At 41.7% G+C, this 12,168-nt stretch overlaps 1 protein-coding gene and 1 long non-coding RNA gene across 5 annotated transcripts in view; one reads left to right on the forward strand and one right to left on the reverse strand.

Annotated features, from left to right (window-relative positions):
- LOC146805161 (uncharacterized) overlaps window positions 1-12,168 on the forward strand; it is a 245,637-nt gene that overhangs the window by 90,060 nt on the left and 143,409 nt on the right. For 2 of the 3 annotated variants that reach the window (XR_014967795.1, XR_014967796.1), the window contains one exon: window positions 8,575-9,512. The exons of the other annotated variant lie outside the window; for it this stretch is intronic. This is a non-coding gene — a long non-coding RNA (uncharacterized LOC146805161). Of the gene's footprint in view, window positions 1-8,574; window positions 9,513-12,168 lie in introns of those variants that run through there. 3 annotated transcript variants of the gene reach the window in all.
- The window catches only part of EPHA3 (EPH receptor A3), an 853,417-nt gene that overhangs the window by 3,496 nt on the left and 837,753 nt on the right, over window positions 1-12,168 (reverse strand). For both annotated transcript variants that reach the window (XM_085622346.1, XM_085622345.1), the window contains exon 16: window positions 8,545-8,700. In XM_085622346.1, the coding sequence (XP_085478472.1) occupies window positions 8,545-8,700 (156 nt within the window). The remainder of the gene's footprint in view (window positions 1-8,544; window positions 8,701-12,168) is intronic.

A 12,168-nucleotide genomic window follows, 5' to 3' on the forward strand; every position in this document is an offset into this window, starting at 1 on the left:
GAAGCTGTTCTATTTAATGAAGTTGTGATGGTAAAGACTTCCAGATTTTGGAAGCAGCACACAAGAAGACATGGTTTATTAATCTTTTGTACTTCAAACATGTGCTGCTACTTAAGAACATACAAATATCACTGTAAAATGTTTCCTCTGCTAGTTGGCTCTTTCTATCTAATTTTGAAATAAATACAGTGTTAAGTAATAATTAATTTTGTCTCAGACAATTTATTGTTGTTGATTTGGGCTCTAATTAGGCAAAGCCATAAGACATGTGAAAGATCAGTACCTATTTCTGTTTACAAATTCGCATAATGCATACTCAAAATGATGAGAGAAGGCTACTCTACTGTCGACATTTTGTCAGTGGAATCTTCCATTGTTTGGATTGCATTTACTGATCGCCTTGATTGATAACCTTCAAAGTTTCCCAGTGAGGACCTCATAAGAAAAATTAGAACAATTAAGTCTTGATTTGAATCAATGAGGTCAAGAGTGACTTATATGATGGAGCTGCAATCGTACAATATTTATACAATGTACACTTTGAATAATTCTAATGTTACACACAAATAAATAGTGTGCTGCTGTGAGCCTTGGGGCAGGAAACAACTTTAGATTGCTTAAATCAATGTTGTTATTCACTCCTACAGAATATTTTAGAATACATGAATTGTAGGAAAGGCATATATGTATGATCTTTATTTTCCCCCTGTTGTTTGTAACACTTAAATATTCTCTCCTGTGCAATACTTATTTCTGGGTAAGTGAACATTATCACTGATTATGGAATAATTGGCATAGTAATCCAATATTAATGTTGAAATGATTCGAAAAATCCATCTTTGTCAAGGATCTTGTATGCTAGGGTACTGTGAACTGTGAACTGTCACGGCCACCCCCACTTTTTGCCCTAGATGCTGTCTCTATAGATCTTGAAGTGCTTTGGCACCTTTAACCAGGCCCCAGTGCCGGTGCTTTTCCCATAAATTGTAAGTGTTGAATTAGTACACCCAATTGGCAAAAACGTATCACTCCTTATAAGTCCCTAGTAGATGGTACCAGGGGTACCCAGGGCAAGGGTGATAAGAGGGGACACCAGGACCGCAGCACTTTATTGTGCCACCCTGAATGACCCAAGTAAAAGTATGTCTGCAGGTCTGCCATTCCAGCCCTGCACGAGCAGCCTGTCTGCTCGAGAGTGACTCTGCATACACCATGTGCTGCAGAGCCACACCACTGCCTTAATGTAATTCAGTCACTCTTAAGGTTGTCCTCCTAAGCTCAGGAGTTGGAGTGCATAATATTAAAAGTGTGGATGTATATGTACACACATATACACCCCTACAGTAACCCTGTAAAGAAAGATTTTACTGTACGTGACCGGTGGTCCACATAGTAACATGAGCTAGATACCAAGAAAACTCAAGATAGTCAGCTCCATTATGGAACAACCAAAATGTGTCATTTTTGGTAGCAAACACTGTGCTTTTTCACCCCCAACATGATTCAGGTGTCAAGGGTGAGCTGGCATGTATAGAGGTGCCACCCTGCGTGGGGTAGCCCCCTAGGATACAAAGCTGTAGTGTTTTGGAGGGATTCCCTGAGCTGTTTGCTGTCAAGACAAGAGTCTACCCTCCTGGTGGGATGTGCTTGCCCTCCACAGGATGGAGACAAAGGCTTGGGCAGGAAGGAGGTCACAACTTCTTCCTCCCATGATGGCTAGGGTTTACAGTCATCAAGGCATTGAGCCTCAAAGGCTTTCACCTCCTTTAATGTGTAATTTACTTGCCCCCCATTCGAGGACAAAGCCATTCCCATCCTGCAACTCAGGAAGGAGTGGAAATTAGTTCTTCAGAAGCCAGACACACCCCCAAGACTAGCCACAACTTTAGGATGGGAAAAGAGGTCTGTACAGCTAGTGAAGGGTGCTGCCTTTTTGGAAAACCCTAAAATAGCGTTTTCTGGGTAGCACAGTAACATACATCCGCAGGATGTTGTCACTAGACCGGCAGATTAGCCGCAGGGTCCAATAGCCCATTGGCCACTGTCCCTCGTGTCCTTAACGCCCCCTAAACTAGGATTTATGGGGCTCCTCTGGCTCTGGAATCCAAGAAGAAGCACAGAGAAGATGCTGTCACTGTAAACAGGACTTTGGACTATGCCGCAGCGCAAAGAGAAGACACTTAGGGCCTGAAGAGGCCATATACTGGAACCGTGTGTTGATGTGTGTCAGAGGTGAAACCTCATTGCTCCTAGCAAGAGGAACTCCAGTGTATACCAGAAATCCAAAGCAGACTCCCATGACTGGTGGAACATGTCAACTGCAACCTGTAAAAGAATCGTTCTGCATCACAAGAATAGGCCTTAACCCAAAGAGAAGTGGTGCACTTCAAGCCTGGAGTGGTAGCTAAGCTCACTACAAGTTGCAAGCTGCTGATTAACTCCTGTCAATCTCCAGGTGCGGAAGTACCTGAGGACTACATTTGCCGCAGCCAAGGCCTGGTGATCGCCAGTCAGGTAATCGACCCCTTGAGTGACATTTCCAGCCTGAGAGCAACTCACAGCGACTGACATCAGCAACGACGCCCCTGCTGTGTCCCTGCAGCCTGAAGTTGGAGTCGTCAAGTATGTAGTAAAGCATCTTTGGCGCGATCTGCCCCGGTGATTGACAGCTGCCAGCTACCTCTCTGCACCTGGAGCCACTGAGCAAGATAGAAGAAGTCCAGATGTTGCACTTGGGTCCTTGGACCCCAAAGGCTTCTACTCTCTGAGGGTAGAATGTAACTCCATCTGTAAATGTGGTTTTGCCAAGTGCTGCATTTCATCTCAGTAACCTCTGCACCCGAACACCCTGGGCAAGGTAACGAAGTAACGACTGTTCAGTCTTGGTCTAGGGGCCCGCAGAATGTTAAATACAAAAGGGTTCATTTGAACTCACCCTGCAACTATCGTTTTGCTAAGTGTGTTTTCCTGCATTGAATTAACTCATGAACATTTGAGAGCTTTCCTTGCATTTATCGTTTAAACCTTTGAAAATCTATAACTTCTGTCATAAGATATGTATCAAGTTCATTTTGGTGCTTATATCTATATAAAAATACAATCTATTTTTATAACTTGGTGTCAGGATTTCTTTTGAGTCATGTCATTTGCTTGTTGTCAATGTTGGTACATGAAATGCTTTACACATGTTCCTCTAAGTAAGCCTGACTTCTCTCTGCCACTCTACCAGGGTTGAGTTAAGGATTGCTATGAGAGAATCCAAGGTCAACTTTTGTGTATTGTTTTAGTATTACATGATAAAGCCCACCAGCCATATCACATAATACTTCCACCTTGCAACAGGCAGTGGTCCAGGATAAGGAGGTTTGCCAGGGATACCGTGCCATGGGACGAGAGTTTGGTCACTGGCATTCTGTAGGAGCCCAGGGTTTAGGTTGAGGGCAGAGCACTCCCACTAAGTACTCTGCAGCAGTCTACAGGTTAGTGGCCCTGATCATGCACATTATGGTAGCAACAGAAGAACTGAAGCTAGAAATTGAAGGAGAGCAGTGCTTGCTCCACTCTCTGTGCAGGTACACTGGTGCTAATGGGTCCCACTCAGAGTCGCAGCGAGGATTCCATGGGCCCTAACGCTAGCAAGGAAAATGGGTGTCCATCCGCTGGTTTGGCAGTAAAATAGCTACAAGTGGGATGCAGTTACAGATGGGGAGCCTCTTAGATCAAATAGGTGCCTATTGGACCTTTGTGCCCTGGTGTCACTCACCTGCTGCACAATCAATAGCTACGTTCCTGTACCCACTTCACCCAGAAAAGACCCCCTTCCCCTGAGGGATTAAAGACAGCAGTGAATGAAACCCATCCAGCCTGCTGTAAGGGACCTATTCAGTACTGCCTCCTTCAGCAGACTCAGCCAAGAAGCTCGAGCTCTGGTTTGTTGCTTTGAAAGTGTTCAGATCTGTAGAGGATGACTTCAGGTGTGCGGGCAGTCTAAAACTGGCCCCATGCAACTGATCCACCAGGGCAATGTCCATTGTTACATATGGTTACCCTGGCACAGCTAATGGCACAAAATGGAGGCTGCATGCAACAATGCACCATCCATGAGGGATTTTTCTTCCAAGAGTCAATAAACTGGGTGGTGCTGCTTCGTGGCAAATCCTAGCTCCAAAGCGATAAAAGCAGAGCACAAACTAAAAATAAATAAACATAAAAACCACTCTTTGCTAACTGTATGCAAACTATCCCTCGCAGTACGTGAATCTGGGGATCTTTCCTAATAGTGTTTGTCTCTTTGCAGTGTTGAAAAGTATCCTGGTTATTACTGCATACCTTTCCATATATGGCAATCTTTGTTTCTAAATATGTTTTGTATTTTGCTTTCTAAAACAATTCATCAGTATATGACCAAATTCAAATAAGCTGTTGTTTAAGTTAAATACAAAGGTGTGGGTACTTTGAGAAAAAATATGGTGAGGTATAAATAAAAGATGCTGAGGGATTCCAAACATAATTATGTATTTGTTTTTTAACTGAAATTGAATCTTGAACACGGAATGCATTTTCTGGGCTAATAATTATAATTGCAGTGTAAGACATCTCTTTTTTGACTGTAGGCTTTTTTAGAAATCCGCCACGATCCCTTACAGGGGGACTGTATATGAGTTTGCAATGACTGGAGCAATTACTAAGCTACCAAGGTACACAGGCTTCACTGTATACATTGGTATTTTAATGAATGCATTCAATGTGAAACCAATCACTAAAAAAACTAAAAATGTGGGTTACAACGTAGACCCAATTTATCAACACTTTGCATCAGTTTCAAGTCACGAAAGTAATGCAAACTAGTGCAAAATTGATTTTGAGATTTACTTTGTAACACAAATCCTGATTTGCGTTGGAGAGTAGACAAAGGTCATTCAAAGTATTGCTACGCACAGCTTTGTCTGCTTTGAGTCAAGGGGGTTACCATGAGTGGTGCGTGTGCACCCCCATTCAACCACTCAAGGGTTTTGATGTAAATCCCTAGTTCCTAAAAATAAGTAGGCGGAATTTGCGTCAAAATATTACACATCCTAGAGAAAGGCATAACGTATGAGAAAAGTTTTCATTCCTCAAAAACTTTTCAAAGGTTCCTATAGATGTTTTTTTCCCCTCTGGAAGAGTACCCTTCTAAATTCTAGTACCAAAAATATTTCAAGTAGAGTGCAAACTAAAAACAAATAAACATAAATAACACTGTTTGCTATATGTATGCAAACCACCCCTTGCAGTATGTGCTTTTGGAGACCTTTCCTAATAGTATTTGTCTCTCTAAAGTGTTGAAAAGTATATTGGTTATTATTGTATACATTTCCGTATATGCCCATCTTTGTTTCTAAATATGATTATCTTTTTGCTACAAAACAATTAATTGGTATTTGACCCAATTCAAATAAGCTGTTCTTTAAGTTAAATGCAAAACAGCAGGCTCTTGGAGAAAAAGATATGGTGAGCTAAAAATGAAGAATGCAGGGGATTGCAAATATAATAAGTACTATGTATTTTTTTTTACTAAAATTGAATCTTGAATAAGGAATGCATTTTTTAGGATATTGCAAAGTATCTCTGCGGACTGCTTTGTCTGCTATGCGTCAAGGGGGGTTACCATGGGTGGTACGTATGCACCTCCATACAACCACCCATGGGTTTTAATTAGGGCTCCTGGTTTTATGGTATTTATTTTTTCAACATTTCCGTCTGTATTTATCCATATTTATTTTTTGCCCATCTTATTGGTATTTTTCCGTATTTATTTTGTGGTTTAATAATAAATGGAATCTAAACATGGTGTGTTTCCACATTTATTTAACTGATAAATATGCACTCATACTTTAATGCCTGTTGCGTTTTAGCAAATTAAGCATCCAGTATAGCAGAAAACTACACCCAAATGTAAATATTAGCAACATAAACAAATACATGTTAACATATGCCTACATTAAAGTAAATCCCAATCTGTTTTTTAACTCCCCATGCTATCTCTCTGCTCGGAAGTTGGCCTGAAATTCATGAAGGACAGTGTCGAAAGTAACTCACAAAAAGCACAATTTTCTGTATTTTTCTGCTTTAAAAATAAACACAGTCAGAAAACAAATGGTTTTCTGTCTGTATTTATCTGTAAAAATCAGTAAAAACGGAAAACTGGGAGCCCTAGTTTTAATGTAAATCCCAACTGCTAATAAAGGTAGGCAGGGATATGCATCAACAAATTATGCATTGCTTTTCTCAAAACTTTATCAAAGTTTGCTATAGTTCTCTTTTTACACTGGAAGGGTACCCTTCCAGTACAAACCCTATGTTTCACATCAGTATGGTGCAAGGGTGTGTTGATTGGTGCAAGGTCGCCAAACGCTTCCAACACTAGGGGGGAGAGCTATAACACCATATCTTAGAAGGTAAGGCATTGATCTGCTCTCTCCCGTTTGGTAATGGTTGTTGTGCTGTGTTGCATCTCTTTTTAGTAAACTCCCCCTCGTACCCATTCCAAAAATGTGCAAACTATTGTCGGCCACGTTGCAGTCATTCTCTTTGTGATGTTGTCTTTATACGCTTGGGCTGTACAGTACAAACAACATGATAGAACAGAGGAGCCACCCTTATGGGGAATTTTTGTTTAATTTTTGTTTAACCGATGCATATTTTTGGAAAGACTCAGCCAATTAATATAGTAAAAGGTAAGCACCAGATTTAAACACAGTGTGGGGAATCTTCATCTTCATCAATCTTAGAGAAAGATTTTAAAGAAAGTTGGATTGTAAAATATTTTGACACTAGTAAAATGAATTAAGATATAACACAAGGTAATATCTTTTTTAAGAGAGGGCCAAAAAACCCTTAACAATTGTGCGTTTATGAAGGGCTTTTGCAAAAAGATAAATAAGTGAATCGCGTGGGACATCATACAACAATGTAAATTTAACTTGTAACTACTGCGTAAAATCTAAATGTGTTTACGGAAAAAAGTAAAGTAACTTTGTAAAAACAAAAAGAAATACCATTTCAGATTGTACTAAGACAGGCAGGTAGTGGGGTACGTGCACTATTGACAAACTATATTTGTAAAGAGGTAATGAGGTTTTGCACTTTAAGCTTGCTCATAGGAATGAGGGACAGTGATGATAAACGTCACAGGGAAGCATGGGTGAGTAAGTAGGAATGTCTCTCTTCAATTACAAAAACGCGAAAGTAAACATTAAATATAATTAATCTGTATTGAAAAGGAAAATTTGAACGTTATCATCAATGCTAGTAAGAGCATGATGTTTTGCCATTTTAGGACCAGATGTACATGGCTTTGCTATTACAAAATAGCGAATTTTTGTGAACCGCTATTTGGTAATCACAAACACCCATGTACCAATGTGTTCTTGACACATTTTGCAATTCCCAGCAGATCGAAAATCGACCTACCTCGTAAATTTTCATGGGGTGGGTCTCGGTTTGCGACTCACTGGGAATTGCTAAAATCATTAGGATGGTGGCCTACTTGGATCAGCAAACCACTATTTTTGAGATTGATTATTAATAAAGGAATGTTTTTGAGGGGAAATGCATCCCATTTTCCTTAAACGAAAACAGGATGTATCTCAAAAATAAAAAATGACGTTTTTTTCATGAGTATGCAGGTGTCCGTGGGATTACTGCCTGCTCTTAAAAATTGCTTTCACCAGCAATCACAAAGGGGAAGGGGTCCCTTGGGGACCCCTTCCGATGGGCTACCACCAACTCGTAGTTGGTGGTAAACTGCGAATGTTTTGTGACAGCATTTCCGTCGCAAAACATTCCCAAATACCACTGCGAATCAGTATTAGGAAAGGATGCCCTAAATACACCCCTTTCTTATTTCGAATTGCAAACCCTATTAACGATTTGGTAATAGGTTACTGAATCACAAATAGGGCTTGGTACATGGAAAAAAGTATTTTTTCATTCGCAAATGGCCCCATTCAGTGAATAGGGCCATTTGTGACTGAAAATTTTCTTTGCACATCAGGCCATGTACAATGGAATATATTTGTAGAATACTGAAAATGCTTACCCCGCCCCACAACCCCCACATTTTATTCACCCCCCCACCACATACCTCAAATGTGGGAGTTGCCTCACAGGATTTCAGGAACTTTTTAGGTCAATTCCAGGGCAATGTGGGCAGCAGAAGGGCATGCATATGATGGCGTCCACCTGGCTTCCTCCTCTTTGGCTATCTTGATAAGGCTGGTGCTTGTGGCTAATTAGGTGGGCAGCAGCTGAGGCCCTAGTAGGCCCTATGGATCGCTCATAAGATAACCCATTGCCTTGCCTACTTGAGATAAATCTTAAGAAATGTTTCCCTAACAACATTGTGTGGTCTCAATGTGTGCTTTAGGGTACCTTTCTGTGGTGGGTGTATACAGTTTTACCTTATAGATGCAGGTGTGTACTATGGGATGTCGGTGCTAAGATCTGAGTGGTTTATAATGGGCGTGCATCTTGGTATAATTCGTGCAAAATAGTTTCACTTACTCTGGGGAAATCTTTGCTATTGTTTCACAGGAACTATATCGAACTCCTGTGAAAATGTCCTTGCACTGCGCTGTCCGAACGCCGTCGAGCCAGTCCTCAGTCACTCGGAAGGCCGCAACATCGATGTTGTTTTGGTCCAATAAAAGATTAGATGGCCTGGAAGAAAAGAAGCCAGAACAGGAGTGAGCACAGAGAGGCTTTGTGACTGAACTTCGCCCTCGCATCAGCAGGGGCGTCAAGGCGCCCTGCAGTTTTTGTTCAGGTGTGGAATGTAACTGCCAGCGAGGCCTCGTCTGCTCAGACTTGTGGCTCTGTGGAGTTCTGTCTAATGATCTTGTTAAATGCTGCAGCCACTGAGCACGTGCCTGTGTGGTGAATCACGAAACGTCTGTGCGTGATATGTATTCCAACATTGTACTCTAAGGGGCAGATTTACAAGCCCCTTGCGCCACTTTTGCGTCACTTTTAACATGGGAAAAGTGATGCAAAAGTGGCGCAAGGGGCTTGTAAATAAGCCCCACATTTGTTTAGCCAATACCATAGAAGAGCTTAATTTAGAATGTACGTATGTGTTTTTGAAAGCACGCACCACGCTCTTCTAGTTGCCACTGTGCTCATTTTACAAAATGGCTTCCATTAAAAGGATTGCCGAAATGATTTGCGGATAGCTTATATCTTTTACAACACAGGTTGCCATATGTTTATCGGGCACATTGCAATAAACAATCGACACAGGTTTCTTTCGTCTTTAAATACGGTACAGCAGGCGTGAGTTTACCCAACTCTGTCCTGCTGAATGAATTCCTTCCTTTTGTAAATATGACAAAACCACGATAAATGTAATGCTTTGTAAAAAACAAAAGGGTGGAGGTGTCATTACAACTTAGGATGTATCTGTTGCTATCTTAGCTCTGGATAGTGTTGTGTGTGAAAATAGAAGTTTTCTTCTCTGCCAGTTATTATTTGAATTAAAATACAACTCTTGATAAATATGGATTTTTATATGCATTTGTTTTTATAGTGCCAATTGTGATCTCCATCTACTTCAGAGTGCTGGGTTTTTAAGGTGACTAATGTTAGACATTCTCCTATAGTTCTTGTGAGTGTTGGCTTTCGCAATTGTAGTTTAAATGGTTTCTTTAAGTCTGATACAGCCACCCCCTCCCCCCTCAATATATGATTTTCAACCCTTGCCATTCCACTCGTTCAAACCCTGTGCTGAGAGGGACCCCCTTGGAGCAAGTATTTGGGTGTTATTCTAATAGAACATTTTAACTGGCAAACTCATTTTGCCGAATGTATTGGTATGCCTAGAAGGAAACACGGCCAGTTTTTCATACACATGGGTTTCTACCAAATTTGCCTTTCTTCTCACACAGTGACTTTATTTTAAGTTCAGAAAAGTTTTATTAATAAAAAATAAAGGTGTCAATACATAGTTCACAATAATAAACTCATGTCAGTACAATATAATTTACTGTAATACGGTTATATGGATTGGATCATGAATAAAAGACAAAAGAATAATACGATAGAAATAGATCATGAAAAGCATTGGAATATCAAATAATCAAGGAACATTTAGGGGATTCAAGGAGGTTTTAGAACTTCTTGTCGGGATGGTTTCAGCTGGGAACAGTGCTTGGCACTTGTGTCAAGGTATATTGTGACGGGTGCCCACAACTCCAGACGTTTCGTTGCCATATGTAAAGGATGCACGAAAGCTGTGTCTAACCTGTGATTATGGCAAATGCTTTATAAGAGATTTTTGTAAAATCTTTCCAATTTACAGTGATTTGTTGAAATGCAATCGCTAATAACAAATCAATCATTTTAACATTAAGCGTAACATTCTCCCAGCAAGATGAGAGACTTCCGAAGAAAACATTGGTAAAGGAAAAAGAAAGCTTAGTTCCAAAAATCAGGTTAATTTGGGACCACACTTTTTTCCAGAAATTATGTACAATTGGACAAGAGAAAATCATATGAAATAAAAAAGCGTCTGGGGAGGAACATGTCCAACAAGCATCAGGTACAGTCATAACAGTGGCGGCTCCCCCATTGGGGCGTGGGGGCGTTGCCCCACTGCTTTCTCGCGGTGCGAGAAGGCAGAAACATAAATGGTAATAACTACCATTTTATATTTCTGCCTTCTCGCACGGCGAGAAAGCAGAAGTGCCTGGTGGGGGTGGGCGGTCCTGCTCAAGGGCAGGGGGGGAGTGGCTTGCCCACTGTTGTGGATACTGACTGTTTAGCCGGCCTGGGTGCCGACCAAACAGTCAGTATGCCCAACAGTGAGCAAGCCACTCCCCCCCTGCCCTCGAGCAGGGCCGCCCACTCTCCCATTTTCTCTATGCAGGCTGCTGCATGCTGCTGCACGCATCAGCCTACATAGAGAAAATGGCCCTGGTGGGGCGCGCTCCGCTTCGCCTCACGCTTTGTGATTGGCGGAGGGGAGAGAGGGAGGCTGGCTTTCCTGGCTGGCTGATGACGTCGCGGCGGTGAGAGCTGCCAGCAGAAATTTGAAAAGGCAGCAGGACGGTAGATGGCGGGAGTCAGAAGCTGAGATGAGGACGGTAAGTGCTTAACCTTCCTTTCATTACGATTATGCATTTGAGTTGCACATTACCAAAGCTCGCTTAACGTGAATCCTTTTCAAGTTTGCATTTCTGAGCGTGACGTGTTTTAATATTTTCCACTTGAAAGTTCTATCCGTACAAGAGCTCGTACCTCTCACTTGGAGGGCATGTTTTCCTTCCTACAATGATGCCTTTGGTACGCCCGAACCTCAGAACAAGAAACGCGACGGACAGTACTCTGGCTGTCAAGCTTAAAATCAGGTCCTTAATTGCCTTGTGTTTGAAATTGAATTTACAAATGTGCCTTATGATACCACCATGTATTTGTAAATGTTCTGTAAAACGAAATCCTAACACACTCTCTACTTAGTGAGCTCACACCCCTGCCCTCATCACATCTGGGCTTCCATAATCTAGTAGTCACTTCCTGAATACCGTACTGCTCTACCTAACGTGTATGGGAGGCCCCTGTTTGGGTGATCCTTGATGATTGGTCTAGGCTATATAAAACTAGCTAACATTCTAGTGGTAAACATTGCACAGTCTGACAATTGTCAGGTGAAACTGTCACTGTCTTAGATTGTTTGCTGTATGAGGAAGCACCATAGGTGGCATGGGAGGGAATAGGGCAGGGCGACTTACAGGCCAAGGATATACTAAATAGTGCAGATTTTGTGCCAGTAAGAACAAAGAATGCCAGGTTGCCATAAAGGCATTAAAGTTGAGCATATACGGATGAAGGAGGGTTTTCAAAATTTCACTATGGCTATGGCAACCTTGTAGAGGTCCTGCTACAGGCAGTGCTTAATTTGAGCCAGTGGTTTCCAGTACTCAGCACCGGCACTTAATCATCAACAACGGTGCTTGAGCACCAGTTAAGGGCACATTCATTTTTTGGTAGGCACAGGAAGATTAAGTGATTTGCCCAGAATCACAGGTTGTTGAGCCGACGCTGAGACTCGAACCTGGTTCCCTGGCTACAAAGTCAGCAGCTCTGGTAATTACGCTAGATCCTCTCCCCACTTGTAGGGTTTGTTGGTTCTGT

The sequence above is a fragment of the Triturus cristatus genome, chromosome 8 (genome assembly GCF_964204655.1).
Source record: "Triturus cristatus chromosome 8, aTriCri1.1, whole genome shotgun sequence".
NCBI classification, from domain to species: Eukaryota; Metazoa; Chordata; class Amphibia; order Caudata; family Salamandridae; genus Triturus; species Triturus cristatus.